The sequence below is a fragment of the Schistocerca americana genome, chromosome 8 (genome assembly GCF_021461395.2).
Source record: "Schistocerca americana isolate TAMUIC-IGC-003095 chromosome 8, iqSchAmer2.1, whole genome shotgun sequence".
Taxonomy (NCBI): domain Eukaryota; kingdom Metazoa; phylum Arthropoda; class Insecta; order Orthoptera; family Acrididae; genus Schistocerca; species Schistocerca americana.
In genome coordinates, this window is record NC_060126.1 from 311,963,499 (window position 1) to 311,987,815 (window position 24,317).

General features: G+C 36.7%; 1 protein-coding gene across 1 annotated transcript in view; it reads left to right on the forward strand.

Annotated features, from left to right (window-relative positions):
* Positions 1-24,317, forward strand: part of LOC124545333 (sodium channel protein Nach-like) — a 150,602-nt gene that overhangs the window by 87,536 nt on the left and 38,749 nt on the right. The window contains exon 9 of the mRNA XM_047124233.1: positions 15,097-15,217. Within this exon, the coding sequence (XP_046980189.1) occupies positions 15,097-15,217 (121 nt within the window). The remainder of the gene's footprint in view (positions 1-15,096; positions 15,218-24,317) is intronic.

Sequence of the window (24,317 nt, forward strand, 5' to 3'; positions counted from 1 at the left end):
TGGGGCTGATAATATTTCAACTAAGATACTTAAACATTGTCATTGCTATATAAATGCAGTTTTGTGTCACATTTTTAATGAATCCCTAAAACAAAGTATTGTTCCATTTAGATTAAAATATGCCTGTGTGAAAACACTTTTCAAGAAAGGCGAAAAAACTGATGTAACATACTGCTGCCCAGTATCCCTGCTAACAAGTTTTTTCAAAGGTTCTTGAGAAAGTGGTATACAAGATCACTGTTAATCACCTGACAGGCCATAACATTCTCAGTCAATGTTATCAATGTCAGTTTGGTTTCCAGCAAGGCCTATCAATTGATAATGCTATTTTCTCTTTCACCATTCAAATTCTCGACTCTCTTAACAAAAAATTGGCACCAATTGGAATCCTATGTGACCTATCCAAAGCTTTCGACTGTGTCAACCATGAAATTCTGCTAAATTAAGCAGACTACTATGGGTCAAGTGGAATAATAGGGACATGGATTAAATCCTACCCTACAGATAGGAAACAAGGGTAATAATTACTGACCGTAATGGAATCCCAGCTTTATCCAAGTGGGGCACAGTCAACACTGGAGTGCCTTTAGGCTTGGTGTTGGAATCCTTACTGTTTCTTATATTTATAATGACCTCCCATACTGCACACATCAGTGAGCAAGTTCACCCTATTCACTGATGATACTTCTGTTCTAGTTGATAAAGCAACAGGGAACAACTGGGAAACGTCTGTGAACAAAGCATTTAATGATATTCTGAAATGGTTTAACTGTAATGGACTCTCTCTGAATACAAAAAAAAACCTCATTATGTACAGTTTCATATGGCACATAAAGAACTGGGGGATATAACTATATCATGTAATGGACAACAAATAGAGCAAGTCCACTCAGCTAAATTCCTGGGTGTGAACATAGATTGCAAACTAAATTGGTCCAACTGTAGCCTAGATCTAGAAAGAAGGTTACATGTAGCATTTGCCTTACACATAATTACATCAACCACACATAAGGATGCCATAAGAGCTGCTTACTTCAGATATTTCCATCCACTTTTGTCTTGTGGAATCATCCTTTGGGGCAACCAGCCCTTGGCAAAACAAGTTTTTTTTGCTCAGAAAAGAGCTATATGCATCATGAGTGGTGTGCAACTAAGGCACTCATGCAGTTTAGGAAACTGCAGGTATTTACAATGATATCTCAGTACATATACTCCCTTGTATGTTTCATTAATAAAAACCACTCTCTCTTCAAAACCAATAATAAATATCATGGTCATGTCAAAAGGTCAAAAGAGGACTTTCATAGTAACCAGTTAAACTGTACAGAAAGGAGTAAATTATACAGGCATCAAAATTTACAATGCTTTACCCAGTGTCATCAAAAGTCTTGCTCCTGAAACACCAAAGTTCAAGAGAAAACTGCAGGAATACCTAATACAAAAGTCATTCTATTCAATTAGTGAATTTTTTTAGTGCATAGGAGCAAATTTTTATTATACAACTGAGTTAGCCACTCAATGTAAGTATAAATGTAAATTATTTGTTGCTGTAGTGTTATATTGTTGCTCAAATACTTTGATATTGGTAATTTGAATGTGTATGTGTAAGTGTTAATTCTGATGTATGTAATTTGTTTTTATTTCTTCTATTGTTCCGTGTTGTTACTATGAGTCTTGTCATGAATTAACCATATTGCATGCTGCTGTATTGTTAACATTGTAAAAATACTGACTCATTGCATATCCTTGCAACTCCATTGCTATCAGGATCAACGGTACTCACAATAAAATAAATAAATCAAGAATGTCATCTTTACCACAGGAAAATTTATTTTTTAGTTTGGTGATAGCATTCTCTGTCTCTTGTATTTTTATTTATTTATTTGGCCCTGTTGATTACATATTATACAGCCAGTGTACAAGTAATATAGGACAAGTCAATTGATGCAATTACAGTAGTACATTAACATTGATACATCACATTGCACAGGCATTGGTATGTTTTACAAGAACAATAACTTGCATGCAGTATTAAAGCCTGCATTATGCCAAATACAGTTTAAGTGATTGTTTAAAATTGTAGAATAAGTGACAGTGCATATTTTTATGCTACTGGCATATATAAGGAAGTAAATTTTCTTCATGGTCATGGTTTGAATGAATACAAGTTTTAACTGCACCTGTCTTGTGTCATGGTTGTGGATGTCACAATTTTTCTGAAACAGTTCCCTGTTGTTGGCTACAAGTAACATCAGTGATTATATATATACTGAACTGTGATGGTAAGTATCCTGAGAGATTTAAAGAGACCTCTGCAAGATGTCCCATTAGGGACCCCACATATTAGCCTCACTGCTGGTTTTTGTATTCTGAAGACTTTTTGAACACCTGCAGCATTTCCCCAGAAGATTATGCCGTAGGAGAGAACAGAATGGAAATATGCAATATATGACAACAACATTATTTCTCTGCCTACTAACTGATGAAGAGCTCTTAGTGCAAAGCACGATGAGCTAAGTTTCTTGACCAGCTGATCAATTTCTTCTTTCCATATTAGGTGACTGTCTATCTGAATACCTAGGAATTTTGTATGTTTGGTTTCATTAATTTTGTGATTGTTAACATGTATTTCAGGAGCTTTATTTTTTTATTTTTTGTCAGAAACTGTATTATATTGGCTTTTGAAATATTTAAGGTTAGGCTATTCACAGCGAACCATTTGTATACTTGAGTAGAGACTGTCATGGCAGTATCCTACATTGTGCAGTTGGGTCCTTTTACGAGGATACTTGTGTCATCGGCAAACATTACTATTTTTGCTCTGTTGTTAATTGTGATTGGTAGATCATTAATGGAGATCTGGTTAATTAATGGCCCAAGAATTGAGCCCTGTGTGACTCCATACTTTGTATTTCCCCAGTCTGAAGTTAATGCTGTTCCTGTCCCCCTTAAGACAACCCTTTGCTTCCTGTTCCGTAAGTATGATTCTAACCAAGTCAAAGATTTGTCTTTAATGCCATAATGTGGAAGCTTTTTTAAGGGTGTGTTGTGATCTACACAATCAAATGCCTTGGCAAGGTCACAAAATATCCCCATTGGATATGTTTTGTAATTTAGTTCACCTAAAACTTCATCTGTCTGTGGAGGAGCCCTTACAAAAGCCGAACTGTGTAGGAGTCAGTAAGCCATTTTGTGTAGTGTGACTATAAATCCTATCATATACCTTTGAGAATACTGGCAGCAGGGAGATGGACTGATAGTTGGATACCCTTGCTCCATTTTTGTGGATTGGCATCACTACTACATGTTTTAATGTATCTGGGAACACACCAGTTTCCATAGATTGGTTACACAAATAACACAATATATAACTAATTAAGTCTGCACGTGATTTTAAAATCCTACTTGATGTTGTTATTGTTGTGGTCTTCAGTCCTGAGACTGGTTTGATGCAGCTCTCCATGCTACTCTATCCTGTGCAAGCTTCTTCATCTCCCAGTACCTACTGCAACCTACATCCTTCTTAATCTGCTTAGTGTATTTATCTCTTGGTCTCCCTCTATGATTTTTACCCTCCACGCTGCCCTCCAATACTAAATTGGTGATCCCTTGATGCCTCAGAACATGTCATACCAACTGATCCCTTCTTCTAGTCAAGTTGTGCCACAAACTTCTCTTCTCCCCAACCCTATTCAATACCTCCTCATTGGTTATATGATCTACCCATCTAATCTTCAGCATTCTTCTGTAGCACCACATTTCGAAAGCTTCTATTCTCTTCTTGTCCAAACTATTTACCATCCACGTTTAACTTCCATACATGGCTACACTCCATACAAATACTTTCAGAAACGACTTCCTGACACTTAAATCTATATTCAATGCTAACAAATTTTTCTTCTTCAGAAATGCTTTCCTTGCCATTGCCTGTCTACATTTTATATCCTCTCTACTTCGACCATCATCAGTTATTTTGCTCCCCAAATAGCAATACTCCTTTACTACTTTAAGTGACTCATTTCCTAATCTAATCCCCTCAGCACCACTCAACATAATTCAACTACATTCCATTATCCTCATTTTGCTTTTGTTGATGTTCATCTTATATCCTCCTTTCAAGACACTATCCATTCAGTTAAACTTCTCTTCTAAGTCCTTTGCTGTCTCTGACAGAATTACAATGTCATCGGCAAACGTCAAAGTTTTTATTTCTTCTCCATGGATTTTAACACCTACTCCAAATTTTTGTTTTGTTTCCTTCACTGCTTGCTCAATATACAGATTGAATAACATCGGGGAGAGGCTACAACTCTGTCTCACTCCCTTCCCAACCACTGCTTCCCTTTCATGTCCCTCAACTCTTATAACTGCCATCTGCCACAAATTATAAATAGCCTTTTGCTCCCTGTATTTTACCCCTGCCACCTTCAGCATTTGAAAGAGAGAATACCAGTCAACATTGTCAAAAGCTTTCTCTAAGTCTACAAATGCTAGAAACGTAGGTTTGCCTTTCCTTAGTCTTGCTTCTGTGATAAGTTGTAGGATCAGTATTGCCTCACGTGTTCCAATATTTCTATGGAATCCAAACTGATCTTCCCCAAGGTCAGCTTCTACCAGCTTTTCCATTCGTCTGTAAAGAATTCGTGTTAATATTTTGCATCCGTGACTTATTAAACTGATTGTTCTGTAATTTTCACATCTGTCAGCACCTGCTTTCTTTGCGATTATTATGTTCTTTTTGAAGTCTGAGGGTATTTCGCCTGTCTCATACATTTTGTTTACCGGATGGTAGAGTTTTGTCAGGACTGGCTCTCCCAAGGCCGTCAGTAGATCTAATGCAATGTTGTCTACTCCCGGGGCCTTGTTTTGAATCAGGTCTTTCAGTGCTCTGTCAAACTCTTCATGCAGTATCATATCTCCCATTTCATCTTCATCTACATCCTCTTCCATTTCCATAATATTGTCCTCAATACATTGCCCTTGTACAGACCCTCTACATACTCCTTCCACCTTTCTGCTTTCCCTTCTTTGCTTGGAACTGGGTTTCCATCTGAGCTCTTGATATTCATACAAGTGGTTCTCTTTTCTTCAAAGGTCTCTTTAATTTTCCTGTAGGCAGTATCTATCTTACCCCTAGTGAGATAAGCCTCTACATCCTTACATTTGTCCTCTAGCCATGCCTGCTTAGCCATTTTGCACTTCCTGTCGATCTCATTTTGAGAGGTTTGTATTCCTTTTTGCCTGCTTCATTTACTGCATTTTTATATTTTCTCCTTTCATCAATTAAATTCAATATTTCTTCTGTTACCCAAGGATTTCTACTAGCCCTTGTCTTTTTACCTACTTGATCCTCTGCTGCCTTCACTATTTCATCTCTCAAACCTACCCATTCTTCTTCTACTGTATTTCTTTCCCCTATTCCTGTCAATTGTTCTCTTATGCTCTCCCTGAAACTCTCTACAACCTCTGGTTTAGTCAGTTTATCCAGGTCCCATCTCCTTAAATTCCCACCTGTTTGCAGTTTCTTCAGTTTTAATCTACAGTTCATAACCAACAGATTGTGATCAGAGTCCACATCTTCCCCTGGAAATGTCTTACAATTTAAAATCTGGTTCCTAAATCTCTGTCTTACCATTGTATAATCTGTCTGAAACCTGTCAGTATCTCCAGGCTTCTGATATGTATACAACCTTCTTTTATGATTCTTGAACCAAGTATCAGCTATGAGTAAGTTATGCTCTGTGCAAAACTCTACCAGGTGGCTTCCTCTTTCATTTCTTAGCCCCAATCTATATTCACCTACTATGTTAACTTCTCTCCCTTTTCCTACTCTCGAATTCCAGTCACCCATGACTATTAAATTTTTGTCTCCCTTCACTACCTGAATAATTTCTTTTATTTCATCATACATTTCTTCAATTCTTTCGTCACCTGCAGAGCTAGTTGGCATATAAGCTTGTACTACTGAAGTAGGTGTGGACTTCGTGTCTATCTTGGCCACAATAAGGCATTCACTATGCTGTTTGTAGTATCTTACCCGCACTCCTATTCTTTTATTCATTATTAAACCAACTCCTGCATTACCCCTATTTGATTTTGTATTTACAACCCTGTATTCATCTGACTAAAAGTCTTGTTCCTCCTGCCACCGAACTTCACTAATTTCTACTATATCTAACTTTAACCTATCCATTTCCCTTTTTAAATTTTCTATCCTGCCTGCCCGATTAAGGGATCTGACATTCCACGCTCTGATCCGTAGAACGCCAGTTTACTTTCTCCTGATAACGACATCCTCTTGAGTAGTCCCCACCCGGAGATCCGAATGGGGGACTATTTTACCTCCGGAATATTTTACCCAAGAGGACACCATCATCATTTAATCATACAGTAAAGCTGCATGTCCTCAGGAAAAACTACGGCTGTAGTTTCCCCTTGCTTTCAGCCGTTCGCAGTACCAGCACAGCAAGGCCGTTTTGGTTAATGTTACAAGGCCAGATCAGTCAATCATCCAGACTGTTGCCCCTGCAACTACTGAAAAGGCTGCTGCTCCCCTTCAGGAACCACACGTTTGTCTGGCCTCTCAACAGATACCCCTCTGTTGTGGTTGCACCTACGGTACGGCTATCTGTGTCACTGAGGCACGCAAGCCTCCCCACCAACAGCAAGGTCCATGCCATCGTATCCACAGGAATCTGAGTTTTTGAGTAATTTTATGGTTTTTTTCAATTTCTTTAGGGGTTGTACTTCTAAAATGAAGTGCTACTTTAGATGTTATTTGCATGTGGTTAAGTAGTTCAATAGCTTCTGTGTGAGCCTGTTTATTATGGTTCACTGTTTTTTCAGCTATAGAGAGAAAAAAATTGGTGAAATCTGAGGCTGCAACTTTGTGTTTATTATTGTCAGGTTTTATGTTCCTATTTGTTTCACTTTTTATGATGTGCCATTTGGTTTTTATTTTATTGTATGAATTGCTAATTTTTTGTGCATAGTGCAACTGTTTGGCCTTCTTGATTACACTTGTTAGAAGTTTACAGTATTTCTTGTAATGTAACTTTACTGCTGGATCTGTACTAGTCCTCTGTTGTACATACAGATCTCTCTTTTTGTTACATGATATTTTTATGCCAGTAGTTAGCCACTCTTTCCTTTTACTACAGGTTGGTTTGATTTTAATCTGTCTTTGGGGGAAAGAAGCTTCAAAATGTTTAATGAATAAGTTCAGGAATGAGTTGAACTTCTCATTCACTGTGTCAGCCTGTTATACGTCCTCCCTTTGTTCATGGCATAAACTATTTCTGAACAAGCAAGTAGATTGTGCTGTTACAGGATACAAAAACACAGTTTTAGGATTTACAGAGCTGTTATGATTGGTCTTTATGTGACTTTCATTTTTATAAGATTTGGTACTAAACTTGTGTAGTGGCTATTGAATATGGTGGCAATTTGTAAAGGGTCATTTATAGTTTTACCTTCACTTTTAAGAACAATTTTTTTTTGATTCTGCCTAAGTCTGTATGTATTACATTCCAAACTGATTTCATTTTTTGCTACCCTTTTTCTGTTGATGTGTGAATCATTGTTTAATTTTTTTGCTGCTATAATGGCTTTCTTGTACATTTTTCTGTAGCGGTTTACGTACTGTTTCAGAGTCAGATTTTGCCTAGATGGTTTAATTAACTTTCTAAGTTTCTCTGAAGATTTTCTTATACCCTGTATTATCCAAGTGTTAGTCTGGTTTTTACTTTAATTTTCTTTAGAGGGAATGCAGGTTCATAGTTATGTTTGTAACAAGCTGAAAAAGACTCAGGCTTCATATCTGCATTGTATTTCTCACTTTTCCTGGCATTTGTACTGAGTAGATTATTTACACTAAATTTTATTGCTTCATGACTTCAGTATCAATCACTTCTACACTATGATCAAACATTTGCATCCTTCACACCCAGTCGATCAATTGTAGTTTTAGTAGATTAGTATTTCAAATCTAGTTTGAAAAAGTTCCAGCAAGAGAACCCATATAATGGTACACCATACTATGTACAGTTAAAATATGCAGCTGCAACAGTGCTATTAATTTAAGATCATTACATTACCACATAATGTTAGAACAGGAGGAATATATGGAACTTATGAAAGTACTTAGCTGCTGAAAGTGGCATGTTGTCCTAGGTTGGCAGGAGGCCCGGATTGTTACTCAAATTATGGAATGAATCTATATTCTCCATTTCAAGTAATCTCATATTGTCTCATCTTCAAATGTTGCATCAAACTTTCACAAAAATTACTTGAAAAATTGTAAATTTTTGTCTCAGAATTTGTGATACAACTGCAACTAGTCAAGTCAAATGGTGCTTAGAAAGGCCAAATAGCAGAAAATTTTGGAGAATTTTTTTTGACAGGCTTTCTATATGTTTTCAAGGGCGCAGAATACAAATTTTTTAAATCCTACCAAAATTTTGGCCTGAAAAATGGGTAAAAATGCAAAAAAATGGGATTTATTTGGGTCTTTCACTTATAACTCAGGGAAAGCACAATTTTTGGCAAAGCTGACTGTTTATGAAAGTAAAGAGGATAAAATTACAAAATAGACCTCACTGATTTTTTTTTGCCAGACCTACCATATGGCAGATAGCATGTCTTGAAGATAATGCGATTTTGAAGCTGAGGAGATGTGTCATCTCACAACCTACACTCGCCCACTCTCCCGCCTTTCCTGTGCTTCTACTGTACTTTGTTGCACATCCATTGCTGATGTATGATCTCCACTCACAATTTTATTGCAGTGGTTGGTAACTGATACTTGCTGTGGTGTAGGTGTAAGATGTTTGTGAGATGACTTTCCTCTCCTGACACTGGGAAGACTGATCCTGTGTGTTGGTCTCCTACAGTGGCAGTTGCATATGAGTTCACCCTCTGATGGTTGCTTAGAAACTATTTGCGATTGGTAAATTAAGATTAAGTAGTCGTACATAATGCTATGTGATAATGTACTGGATGACTGGAGAAAAGTGTCATCACTTTGGCCCTAAGTGGGCTTGAAGAATGTTCTTGAAGCAAGTAAGTAGAGGATGTATTGGATGGATGCCTTTTTGAAGAGCAAAACTGTGGTTAATGTTCATGAACTATGTTGAAAAAAGTACACTAATAGAACATTGAGGAGAACAAGTAAGTGAGGAGGTCCCACAAACAACAGATCTGTAGAAATAATCTTCAGCTAAATGATTGTATCAAGTGTCACTCAGGAAAAATTTCTCTCTGATCTAAAGAACAAGGACTGCTTAACATTTTAATGGACAAACCGGCCAAATCAGGCTTAGCTTCCAAGCAAGCTGTTGAAGATGCTGATACCTTGATTATCAACAATGTACTATCTCTGAACCTCACACATTCAACTGTGTTGTTGTGGAAGACTTGGAGCTTCTTGTCATTCTAACAAGCCTCTATGAACAAAGTAATGTATTATTGATAAAACTAGGGAAAGGAAAAGTCCCACAGCAGTTTTACTCTCCTCAGGGAACTGGCTACCCCACCCCAGAGAATATCCAGCTTTTGCACGCAGGCAGTGGCTGTGACACTGCTTCTGCTCTACAATCAGGGCAAAGTGAAATGCATAACTGCACTGAAGAAAAACCATGAATCGAAACAGGACATACAAATATTTGAAGATTGAAATGCAGATAAGGAGGCTTTAGTGGAGTGTTGTAAACATTTCATCACCAAGCTGTATGGTGGTATAAGCAGGGAGTCCCTGAGTCACATCCCATACAGAAGCTTAGTCAAACTGACTTCAGAACAACTGTCAACTTTGCCACCAACTGAGGATGCTGCTCGTCAGCATATTCTCCATGTGTGCCTATTGGTGCAATAGTGGCTGGGAAAAAATAAAAATCCCAAAGAATAGGTTTGATAGAGGTCCAAGGATCACCTAGTTGCAACCACTATGCTTCAGCAAACAGCACCCAATGTTATTCTGACCTACATTGGATGCAAAAGCAAAATTGTGTGTTGTCAAAACTCTTGTAGCTGTCAAAATAGAGGCCTTCACAACTTGAAGCTCTGCATCAACTGTGATACAGTTTGCAAGAATATCAGTCACCCCGATTTGCAAGACTTAGAAGGAGGTGTAGAAGGAGGTGTGTTGGAAGTAGAGCAGGAACAGGAGAGTGAAGCAAGGACTGCTACAGAAGAAAAGCCACATTTTACATTGCTTTTATTATAATTTGCCATTGTGAAATCTCATGATCTCATTATTATAACAAACATTATATATTGGTTTCTACTCTAATTTATTGTAATTATAATAGGTAAATGATTATGTAGCTATTATTTGGTATGGGCCGAAATTAGTCATCTATTGTCTTATTTAGCTGTAACATACCCACATATGTGCTCATTTTCCAGATGAATCAAGTAAAGACAAGGGCAGTGGTTCATGAAGCATGAAGTGCTTGAAACTTCTTTGAAATTTCATGAAAATTGTTATGTTAATAATATAATATTATGATACTCATTATTATCAAATGTCAAATAAAGCATAATTATTATGTCATTTGTATAAGTTATTTGAACAGTTTTTAACTGTAGAAGTGATTAAAGCTATTGTTTTACCATCTGACTGAACATCATAGCATAATGAGGGATAAGGAACAGGGTTTTGATGATACCCTCAAAATTATGCTAAGTTCAACACCTGCTACATGCCATATGTTTGATCTGATGAAAAATGTCATTCAGACCTATTTTGTGCGAAATTTTATCCTCTTTCTTTTCATAAATATTCAACTCTGTTGACAATATTGTACTTTCCAAGTTATAAACAATTAACCAAAAAAGTCCAATATTTTTGTAGCTTTTTTCATTTTTTTGACTATTTATGGGCCGAAATTTTGGTGGGACTTTGCAGAATTCAGGTTCAAGAACTTACAGAAAGCTTGTCAAAAAAACTTCTACAAAAATTTCCTCTAAGAAGCACCATATGACTGGACTAAACTATCAAGCTGCTCTTAGTTCATGTAAAAAAATTGTTTCCACTACTGGTCTAGATTGTTATTTACATAAATAGGCAACAGTCACAGATAAGATGTTTAACATGATTTAATTTCACACATTTAATACATAAATTATATTAAATAACCAAACACCTGTCCTTCTGGATTTGAAACTATTAAATTAGCTGAACAGAAAAATGTACACATGAAATTTCAGTGTACAGACCTTTATACCTTAGCATATGAAATAATATGATAAACTTTGCCTTCTTCAGAATATTAAATTGTATTAAACAATGATGGATTTATATATCATAAATAAACATTGTTGCAAAAGTAAGACAACATGCCAAAAATTGAAGTATATCATGAAACATGCATCACATGCTCCTGTATGAATCCAGTATTTCATTATCCTGTTCTACCGACTAGCTAATTACACCTTAAGGAACATACAATTCAGGGGATGTAATGTTATAAGAGGAAGTGCTGTTATTAATCAGTAATCTGAGGTCACAACTCAGACAGCGAGACCATGGACTTCAGTTCCCTTTTGCATTTTGCATGGTCTTTCATAAGTATTTCTCTAACCTACCTTGTGACTGACATGGTAAGTTATATAGAAGCACTTTATAAGACCAAGGAATATAAATAACATGAAATTAAGCAACTGTTAATTGACCATGTAATTATGAGTAAATAATAGATAGTTAAGTGTAAGTTCTTCACTGCTGAAACGTTTTGTATTAACCTTAATATATGACATTGGGAATCAGCTGAAAAAATTAATAAATTAGAAGACAGAACTGCTGGGTAGAAGTTACCTATAGGAGGCAAAATGTATAGTATTGCCAATACAAATATATAAAGCTGTCTAGAATTGGAAGATAGATAAGGTACTAGCAGAAGTAAAGCTGTTAGGAGAGGTTGTGAGTCATGACTGGATAGCTCAGTCAGCAGAGCACCTCCCAGCAAGAGGCAAAGATTTTGAGTTCAAGTTTCGGTCTGGTGCACAGATTTAATCTGCCAGGATTTTCATATAAAAGTGCTAGAGTTCCTAACTTTTGCAAGAAATAGTTCATTGCTCAAGGAGAAGAAAGTGATAGGTTAGGGAAAATTAAAAGGAAGGGCATATCACTCAGACACAAGTATGACAGGGACCTACCAGCAGAGAGGAAAAGGATAGGTAGGAATGAAGGGGGAGATGAGAGAGAGATTATGTCAGAGATGCTACATTGGTTAGCACAGGAGAGAGTAAGAAATAAAGATAGATTAGACAGAAGAGAAATGAATAGTGCAAACAAAAATTAGGACAGACTAAAAGACTAATAGTAAAATAACAATGTATGTAAAGATAGATTGCTACTTACTGCAAAGACAACAGATTAAGTTGCAGACAGGCACAAATACAAGACAGTTACACATAAGCTTTCAGCCACAGCCTTCATCAGAAAAAGAAAGAGAAGCACACACCTTTCTCATTCACACAACCAAGCACATGTCATGCACACATCACCGCCAACTATGGCGGTTCATAACAGAATGCAAATGTCATGCAGTATGGAAGCAGCAGTCTGGAGGGGGCAGGGAAGGGGAAGGGATAGCAATGTATGGACTGGTGGAGAGAGGAGTGCTGTCTGCCAGCAGGCTCAGTGTCAGGAGGTTGCGGGGCAGGAAGATGATGAAAATGGAGACAGAGAGAGAGAGAGAAAGAGAGAGAGAGGGGAAAAAAAGGCGTGGGGGGAAAGATGGAGGGTTACATTGGCAAAGGGCGGCACACAAAGGGGATTGGAGACAAGAATGGGGAGAAGGTGATAGGACAGAGAGGGTGGGAACTGTTAGGTAGAGGATGCGGCGACATGTTACCATAGATTGAGGCCAGGATAATTATGGGAGCAAAGAATCTGCTCGGTTGGGCTGCAGGATGGTCTGTTTTGCTCTTGGCCATAATTTGGTGGTGGCTATTTATCCTTGTGGTGAGTTGGTTGGTAGTCATACCAATATAAAAATCTGTGCAATGTATGCAGCAGAGGTGGTGTATAACATGGCTGCTTTCACAGGTGGCGTGGCCTCTGATGGGGTAGGATAAGCCAGTGACAGGACTGGAGCAGAAAATGGTGGATAGATGTATTGGGCGGGTCTTGTACCTGTGTATTCCATAGGGATATGGCCCTTGTGGCAATGGATTGAGACTGGGAGTGGCATGGGGGTGGACTAGGACGTTGTGGAGGTTGGGTGGGTGACAGAACACTACTGTAGGAGGGTGGGAAGGATCTCAGGTAGGATGTTCCTAATTTCAGAGCATGACAATAGGCTATCAAAGCCCTGGTGAGGGATATTGTTCAGTTGTTCCAGTCTGGGTTGGTATTGGGTGACAAAGGGAGCACTTCTTTGTTGCTGGTTCTTGGGGTTGGTAGGATGAATGGGGATGTGAGGAAAAATGACATGAGCGATTTGTTTGTGGACTAGGTCTGGGGAACAGTGCCTGTCAGTGAAGGCCTTAATGAAACCCTCATTGTACTGGGCAAAGGGAGTTCTTGTCACTGCAAATACACCATCACTGGGTGATCAGACTGTATGGGAGTGATTTTTTGGTGTGAAAGAGGTGACAGCTGTTGAAATGCAGGTACTGTTGATGGATTGTGGATTTAATGTGGGCAGAAGTGTGGATGCAGGCACCAGAGAGGAGGAGGTTGACATCTAGGAAGGTGGCACACTGGATTGAGGAGTACCAGGTGAAGCAGATGGGAGAGCAGGTGTTGGGGTTCTGAGGGAATGAGAATAGGGTATCTTTGCCCTGAGTCCATATCAAAAAGATATCTGCAATAAACCTGAACCAGGCTGGGGGTTTGGCATTTTGGGAGGCTAGGAAGATCTCCTTTAGATGGCCCACAAACAGGTTGTCATAGCAGGCAGCCATGCTAATGCCCATGGCTGTGCCATAGATTTTCATGTACACCTTCCCTCCAAAGTAGTAACTGTGAGTTAGGGTATAGTTAGTAAGTTGTGTGAGGAATGACGTAGTGGATTTGGAGTTTGAATAACATTGGGGAAGGTAGTGCTTGCTTGTGATAAGACCATGGGCGTGAGGGATGTTAGTGTATGGGGAAGTGGCATCAACAGTCAGGGTAGGGATCCAGAAGGTGAGGGGATGGAGATGGTTGAGAGTCAGTGAAGGATGTTGTTGGTATCTTTGACAAGGGAGGCTAGATTATGGGCAACTGGTTGGAGGTGCTTGTCAATGAGGGCCCAATTTCTTTCAGTGGGTGCACAAGAACCAGCCACAATAGAGTATCCAGGATTGTTGAGTTTGTGGATTTTGAAGAGTGTGTACAAGATGTGTGTGAGTGGGTGTCATAGGGGTGAAGAGAGAAACAGATTCAGGGGAGAGGTTTGAGAAGGACCTAAGGCTTTAAGCAGGGATTGGTGACTGTTGGACTTCTGGATGGGATAATTCTGGCAGAGTTTATAGGTGGAGGAATCAGATAAATGGCAGAGGTCTTCCACTAAGAAGTCACTGAAATTCATAACAACTGTGGTGCAAATTTTGTCTGCAGATAGAAGGATTAGGTCATGATTAGTTCTGAGGTTTTGTGTGGCTATTCTTCCTTCTGCTGGAAGGTTAGCATTTTGAGGAAGGGGCCTGGGAAAGTATGGTGAGGCCAAACTGTGGAGGTAGGGAATCTGTGGAAGGTGACAAGCATGTAATTAGGTGGGGATGGGGGATCCTCATGGTTTGATGGTGATATAAACTGGGAGAGGCAGGGTTCAGTGTTGGAATTAGGTTGGCCTTGGTTGGAGGGATTGGTGATCAAGAAGTGTTTCCATTTCAGGGATTGGGAGAAGGAGAGTATGTCTTTGTCATTTCCTTTTAATTTTCTTCATATGCATAGTTCCTTCCCATGACTTGTTTTCTTCTTTAGAACTGATACCTCTTCCTTTAGATGCTCAATTTTGTTTTTCATTTATTAATATTCATAACTTGATTTTAAATTCTTGTAGCATAATTAAAATTACCTGTAATAATAATTCAAAAAATCAGTATTCTTAATGAATTTCATTCAATGTGATAGGTCCAATGGGTATATTTACTTATTTATTACAGAACGTCTAGGAATATTGAAAGCTGCTTGGGAAACCAAGAAGCTTGGTATAGTCTGTGACTGCAGAACATCATGTGATGACCAAGAATACAATGTGGTATGGAAACATGCTACAACAAAACGGTAAGTAATATTATTCTCTGTAATTCATTTGGAAACATGCTACAAAATGGCAACTAATATTCTTCTCTGTAATTGTTTAGATATCTTTCCTGAAACTGGACATAGAAAACTCAATGTAGTCTAGTTATATGGCGAGCAGACAAGCAACTTCTGTGTATAGTATGTCATAGACTCTTTTTAAACCACATCTTCAGTATGGGTATACTCAAATATTCAGTGATCAAAGAGAGTGTTCACACATCAAAGAAAAGCAATTACAATCATTTTAAGGAAAAGGCCACATAAAGCATACAGACATTGCTTCAATGGTCCAGTCATCTTAACCTTAATATCACTTCACATCTGGAAAACAATAGGACAATACGTTGAGAATGTGGGTCGTGCGGGAGGCTTGCCAGAGATAAATCCCTGCAGTCACACTATCCTCTGTGTCCTCAGTGGCTCAGATGGATAGAGCGTCTGCCATGTAAGCAGGAGATCCCGGGTTCTAGTCCCAGTTGGGGCACACAATTTCATCTGTCCCCGTTGACATATGTCAACGCCGGTAAGCAGCTAAGGTTTTTCATTTCATTGTAATAATATTCATCACAGAAAACAGGTTAGAAAGGACAGAAAGCATAAGTGTTCACACCCACAACACACAAAGGAGGAATCAGTTCAGAAGCATACCCCACAAACATAGAATCCTTAAAATATGATCTCAGCTCTCATGCATCACATTCATAAAAAGTCTGAACCTAAAGCTATTGAATGATGCACACATCACAGTAACTTTACAAAGATCAAAAACTCTCTGATGGAAAAGAAATATTACACTGGTAAAGATAACCTAATGAATTAAATCTGTATATTAGGGGTTTTATGTAATCATTAATGTCAGAACCTTTGTCTAAACTGTTGCTCTTTTAAGATATATGTGATCAGGTTTCAATTCCTTCATATTTATTGAACCTCAGATTTACTTTTATAATGATCAGATTTTTAATAGTCAGGAGGTAATCTACACTCATTAACAAAATCTCACATTTCATTGGTGACAGACTGGGTCAGTGATACTTGAATCTGACACAAATGTATTTCTCCCACACACTGTTTCATAAATACATTTTGTTAACATAATGTGTGATGTCCACTGACTAAGTACAAGTTCTTGTGAACTTTTGACTGATTCACAAAAAAATGTACATTTCAACAGTTAACCACAGACTGATGGCCAACCAAGGACTGATTTTATTACCAGTTACATGAACTTGATGAAATGAATGTGACATGTGGACCATCTGAAGCACTGTTCTGCACACTTAGTTACAGACAAGCATAAGAATGAAAACAATGATCTGATTTTACATATTAATTAATAATATCAAGAAGAGCACAACAAGATAACACAAAAGTTTAATAAACAAAATAGCAATTTGCTTCAAACATGGTCTCTATTAGCAGGGGAAAAATGATAGGTACTATTCCATATAAATAATTTCTACTTCCATGAGGATTCCCAGAGACCATCAAAAGTAAGTAAAAAATTAAATTTTCCAAATTGAATAATTAGCAAACTAACAAATTCTTTTAGTAAAAGTTGATACTTTTAGAAGCAGAAAAATCAGGGCTATAAAACTATGGGATGGGATTTTAGAAATAATCACAAGTTAAAAATTCGAACATTCTAGAACACGAGAACTTTGATTATGAATAATATTTGAGCAGGAAGTTTTTGATGAAAAACAAAATGTTTATGGGGAAGAGGAGAATGAGGGCTTTAAAATGAGCTACATCAATTTAGCAAGAAAGATCTATTAGCTCATTGCAAATTTAATCTCCACCTGTTGCTTATGAATCTTAAATTATGAATATTTCTTCATGAGAATTATTTTCAGTTAAACCCACTGTACTATTGCAATCATTGCTTGCAAAAGTACTCTGTGAATAATAAAATTTTATGAATTCTTGCTTCAATATGAAAGTAAACAATGGAAAATCCAGGATGGAATGTAACAATACCAGAGAAGAAAAGTTGCTACTCATCATATAGCAGAGATACTGAGTCGTGATAGGCACAACAAAATGATTCACACAATTATAGCTTTCGGCAATTAAGGCCTTTGTCAGCAGTAGACACACATACACACACGCACACACACACACACACACACTCATGCAAACGCAACTTGCACACATGTCTGCAGTCTCAGAGAGCTGAAACCACACTGCGAGCAGCAGCACCAGTGCATGACGGGAGTGGCGACTGGGTGGGAGTAAGGAGGAGGCTGGGGCAGGGAGGGGGATGGATAGCATGGTGGGAGTTGCGGACAGTGAAATGTTGCAGTTTAGACTGCAGACGTGTGTGCAAGTTGCGTTTTCATGTGTGTGTGTGCGTGTACAAGTGTGTATGTGTGTCTACTGCTGACAAAGGCCTTAATGGCCGAAAGCTATAATTGTGTGAATCTTTTTGTTGTGTCTATCGTGACTCATCATCTCTGCTATATAGTGAGTAGCAACTTTCCTTCTCAATATGAAAGTAGGTATTTTGCACAACTGTCATATTTGTGCTGTACATAAATGGGATCAAATAAAAGAAATAAAAATTATATTAACGTCAAGTGCAAGAACAAGTAGGATGGAGCCATTTAGCTCTGTTGCATCACTCCCTCCCCCTCCCCTCCCGCCCAACTGTGTTCTACAAATAAATACTGAAATGTATTTAACTGGAGAATACTATGCAAAAGAAAAGTTAGTTACACAACTATATATCAGTCGGCTCCTATCAACTGACCACAGAAATTCTTGAAATGAATAACAAGAACACCTAAATTTTTTACAAACCACATAAAACAACTGGGGGATGCAAAACTGATTGTTATTCTGCAATAAAACTAGTCCAGATTGTAAGAGGGTAAATAACAAATTTATTGCCTGTTTATACATTCAATTTTAAATGTATGCACAATGTTACTTTTTTCCTAGAGAATCTGAAACAACATTATTGATACTCTTTTTGTTATAAAGAACAAGAGCAAATTCACACTTCTATTATATTGCACTTGTGATGTGCATTGTCATCTTCATCATTTCATCCCCATCAATGCTGGTGCCGAAGTGGCATCAAACTGAAAGACTTGCACTTGGCAAACCGTCTACCCAACATGAGGCTCTAGTCACACAACATTTACATTTTACATAAAGAAAAATTTATCTTTTTGTAGTACAGTAATCTTAAGAAATTTGTTTTTTAATCATAGGTTTTAACTGTGTTAGCATGACATATAGTACTACACAGTTGGAGTTTTAAAATATTACAAATAAGATTGAAAAAAGGATAAGATCATAAATTTGTGAATACACGAGTACACGGTCCAGATGGCTTAGCACACGTTACACATCCCCCAAGAATTTTGCTCGCATTCCACTGCGAGAGAAAGTCTCATAGGCATGTTTACAAATCTGAAAAGCAGAACATGCAGTACAAAATCATAGGTTTACAAAATCATCGGTTTCTGTGTTTTGTGTAGTTGAAGGCTGGTAAAAAGCAGTGCCTGGTGTGTGCTGAATTGGAGGGTGGTGTCCGATGGTTCTTCATACTGCTGATGGTCTTGATGATTTTTTAGGAGTGGACACAGCTCCCAGGGCATTTACTGCAACATTTCACAGTGTATCAGCTTCAGAATCCAATGTTCCCTAATCACATATATGAAATATTTAATGAGAAAATTGCAAGATAAATAGTGTCAGAATCTGAATTGAAGAAAAAAAGGAAAGGGTCAAAATGACTTCTTAACTGATTTTAAGTTAAGTGAAAAGAATGCTTGGCAAACACTTAGGCAAAAGCAAATACTAACTCATCTTGAAAAAAAAAAAAAAAAAAAAAAAAAAAAAAAAAAAAAAAAAAAAAAAAAAAAAAAAAATTGCAAAAGATTACCTCTCGCAAAAATAATTTTAGATTTTGTCAAATGTAGTTATGCTGTTGAATTTTGTACAAATACTAATTAGTGATATTAAAGAAAAAGTACTTATACTAAGACAAAATTGTAAAGCAAATATTAATGTGTTAGCAGTAACAAGACTAAAGCTAACACCCAACAATCAATAAATTTTAACTTGGATTCAGAAAATAATAAGATAAATGATTTGTTCTCGTATACACTTGACTTCCTAAAGTTGAAAAGTTAATACTATTTTGAAAACAGTCTTTCCTGTTACTTTCATCATAACAGTAAAATACAATGTCACTTCCAATATTGTAGATTATGATACCAATTTCACAACTGAAAAATGAGATACTATATCACAGAAGTAAGTTCTTTGTGCCTTTTTGGCACTACCATGGATTACAGTACCATTTTACATTGACAATAGTTTCAACAACTCTCTTTTACACACCTCGGTGAAAATAGGATTTGTTTGTTTCAGAGTTCTGCATCATAGACATGTACATAAAATTGCATGGTGCCTTCTGCACTGTTTACAAGTTGTTCAAAGACAAATAATAGTATACATATATTACTAGTTATCAGACAGTATCTTCAAGGTATTTATAAAAATGATAAAATGTTATGCAGTTTTTTTAATGAGGTGTGGGTATAGTATTCAATGGCAAAATAGTCTTTGTACCTGTTAGTATCATTCAAGAATCACCCCCATACTCATAGTTGGTTACATAAATAATAAAACATCAAAGAAAATATGTAACAGCACTAAGATATTTAAAAGTCATTGTGTTGGATATGGTTGAGTTGAAACACGTAAAAACTAGAATTTCTGTACAGATAAATGATGATCATTACATGTTTCCATAAGTCACTGTATGGTTGTAACACTTGGTGCACATGAAGCACAAAACAAAGTCAGTATAAAGTCTCCCATCTAGGGTAAAATATTTCAAAAACTTAGTATATACCTCATCATATTTTCAGAAAAGTAACAAAATAGCTCCCAACTCTCATTTGATATTCAGATACAGTAACAAAACAATAATATGCCTCAAGCATATAGTCTGATACAATAAGTAGCTCAGTTTATAAAGCCTTTTGAGTACTGAAAACATCAACCATCAAAGGTTAAGAAGTGTCATCCAGACTTATCTTATATGATTCAATGTAAGTATAAAGAATTTCATAAGTTCAGAAATAAACAGTTTCACTTCTCATTACCTTTCAACAGTGTACAAGTATGTAGTGGCATATAGGCATAGTTGTTAATTCGCTAATAACATTCTTCAGTTTACTTCCTATTTTCAAGTGTCATGTTCTTCACATTAATTACCAACTTTCTCCACAGTAAGAAACGACAGGTTCCCTATCCAGTCCATACCTAACATCATTCTCCTCATTACATCAGTAATACAACAATACTTCACTAAATACATCAAATATCTCCTCATTGCATCAACATAATAGCTCTACCTCATAACCTCATAATATCACCTAATTACTCCACTAAATACTCCATAATAATAATCACCTAAGAAAAATCACCTGCTTCACATTACACAATAGACCAACCTCACAAACCATCACTTAACAGCAGACCTCACAACTTATATAGCTTTTCTTCTAACAATAGAAACAGACATTACACTATTTACATTTTTTATTGCTTTACTGTATGTAATTATTGCATAGCTTGCACAACTCATTACTGTATACAATCACATTACTTCAACTTAAGGGTCAGAAAGGTAATACTCCCTACAATCACTTCATTACTTTCAAATGCATTTCACTAGGCAACTGTACTTTCCCTTGTGACATTATGCAAAGACTTTGAAAACTAGTACATGACACTAAATATCTCAGGTGTACTCTTCTACTAATAGCTATATATACCATATACTTCCTCAAAATTTACCAAATATTGTGTATACATTGTGTACTAATCTCATTACTCCTACAATTATACAACCTTTTACACTTACATCTTTACTGGTTACTCAAGGTGTTCAACATAATTTGATATACTTGTACATTTTGTAAAATTCCATTACCTTACCTTTTTGGTATAATCGAAAAACTTTTTTCACTACAAACAGTAAAACATTCTACTGATTACTTTTGTAGTCAGAAATAATCAGACATGTGTTAACTCTCTGAATTTTACATAATCAGTGTTGTATAGGTTTTATGTTTCTGTTTACTGTTAAGAATGACTGTGCACCAATGTTTCCACCAACTGAGAAGGTTTCAGTTTAACCTGTCACCTCTACTATCATTATCTGTCACATGTGGGGGGACTGGTTATTATTTATCCACTGTCCACCTCTATTTTCAAAATTCCTATCATAATTTCTGTTCCCGGAATTTCTAGTCTCGTAAAACTGTTGGTGGTCCTACATCCTAATAATTTCTAAAATTATTTGGATTCCTGTCTTTCCTCCCTAGAGTGTTGTTATGTCCTTGGTTAAAATTGTCATTATTATTAGTGTTTCTATTATGATTGTGATTACTCCAGTTTGGCTTCCCGAAATCAGTACTGTATCGACCAAACCCGTTACATGCCTTGTCCAACTTTTCTACATATTTTATGAACTGGCTTGCAGAATCATCTGGCCCATAAACTAACTTCATTTGAATTCTTTCTGGTAGCCTTCTTTCAAGTGCATCTATTTGCATTCATTCATCAAAAGGTTGGTCTGAGTGTGCAAGTCTCATGATCTGGTCTTTGCAAAACTCTTTCAAACCCCCTCACTGCTCCCTGTACAGCAGACCAGTAAAAAACTCACTCTTTATCCTTGCCTGTTCAGTGTCAGACCAAAACTTTTTGAAGAAACACTTTTCAAATTCATCCATGGATAAATTGCTACAGTCAAGTTGGTTGGCCCATGACAAGGCTCCCCTTTCTTATAATCTTTTAATAAACTTAATTTTTAATTCATCATTCAAATCAGGCAGAAAACTATCATGACAATGTTGTATAAAATCACCGGGGAAACACTTTAGTGGCATAGTAGGAAAGCTTGGATGTCCTACGTTACAGGATTTTTTAGGTAAGCTCCATCTTTTAAATTGTTGTACTTGTTTTTTTAATAATAGTGAAATCTCTGACACATTTGAGTCTATTATCTCAGCTATCTTCTGAACTTTTCATTTACATCTAAGGCAACACTGTCTATTTTTTCATTTAACTTATTTGTAAAGATTACAGCTTGTTTACTAGTATCTCCAATAGCATCTTTACATCTAACTTCAACAGCACCTATCTCGGACTTGAGATCCTTGTCCACTTCCCCTGTTTTTGTCTCTAAAGATCGTATTTTGGACTCTACCCTCCCCTCTACTTTTTTCACACTTTCATCTATAGCTTTCACTTGAAAACACACACCAACTAAGTCTTTTGTAACTTTTGAAATTTGCACATTAAGCTCTGTTCTAATTAGATTGCATTCTGAGACTATTGCCTTTTACTAGTTTTTCACAAATTTTTTCCACTGATGACAGTTTTTTTAAATGTTTCATTATTTTTCTCACGTTTTTCACTATTTTTTTTGTTGGTGACATTAATGCAGTAAACATGTCTTGTAAATTTAACTGTTTGTGCTTTTCACTCAACATTGTTTCAGTTATGTACAACTGTAATTGTTTCTCATGGTCTGGATTCGAATCTAACATACTACTGTCCAAAAATCCCAAGTCTGCACTGATTTTGTTTAACTGTTCTGGTTGACTATTGTGTAACATATCCTGAAACATGCCTTTATCACCTATGTCCTGTTAAAGACACTAGTTGAAGCTGGTAGGTTCAGCATATTTATTTCATTGTTCTGATCATGATCCATTTTTTGTAAATTTGTTTGTAAATTATCAATGCAAGAAAAAACCAATCAAACTGTTCACAAAACACTGCACTGAGGAAATACAAAAATAAATGTTTTAATTGGTACTTAGCTTATTATTGTCCTGGATTACATAGGTGGTGTCAACTTTGATAATAATACTTCAACCTTTTACAATCATGTATGTCCATAGTGTTGCGTCATTCCAAAACTTCTCCACATTTACTATGTCAAACTATATTTGGTTTAAAATCATTCCGCACAATTGTATGTTTTGGCCAACTGAAACATAAACACTGTAAAAAATCCGAAAGTACAAGTATCCTGGTCACAATGGTTCCATTTTAACAATGTCCTTTGTTACGCACAATTGGAAGACCATTAATTGTAATAAATGTTTATGGAGTTAAAATATTGTAGGTTGGGTCTAGTGGTAGTTTTAAAGAATAAATACTCATCTTGTTTTTTAAGGATCTCCTTCAAATCCTTGCTTGAATTTCTTCTATCTGGAAGCCAGTTTCTCTTGTAGGTCTTCCTTCCTTCCCGCCAGACAACATATGACAACCACCTGGCACAGTTAACATTGTTCCAAAGTACATCAGTAAAGAGACAATCATACTAAGATCAAAACATAGAACATTAAACTGAAAATAATTTACAGAAAATGAAATTCACTCAACAGCACAATAGAACAATTATGAAAAAATTTATATTCACATAAACAAAAATGTATCTTTTTGTTGTACAGTAATTTTATGAAATTTGTTTTTTAATCACAGGGGTTAATTGTGCTAGCACTACACATATTAATATACAGTTGGAGTTTTAAAACATTAGAAATAAGTTTGAAAAAAGATAATATAGTAAATTTGCGAATATACATGGTCCAGAGGGCTTAGTGCACATTACACCATGCATCCTGCATGGGTATGGACTCATCTACACACACCATGGACTCGACATTGCTCCAGCCTCTCCTCCACCCATTACTTATCAGCTGCAACAGACTTCAAAGGCAACCTCTAATGTGCCATCAGCAACCAGTGCACAACCCAGTCTGGATAACATGTCCGATTCGACAGAAAATATCACAGACACTAAGAGGGGCATGGTGAAGCACAGTGTTTTGTGCTATGTAATGCTGCACACAAGTGATAACTATTTGTAATTATTATTTTTGGTGTAGTCACTGACATACGTTTTTCTTTTCTTTAGTATATGTTTTACTCTGTTGTCGAATGTGCTATTTAAGAGAGTCATATGAGTTACAGTTTAGTTTTTATGTTGCAATAAAGCTAATTATCTAGCCTCACAACACCACTTTAGGCTGAATAC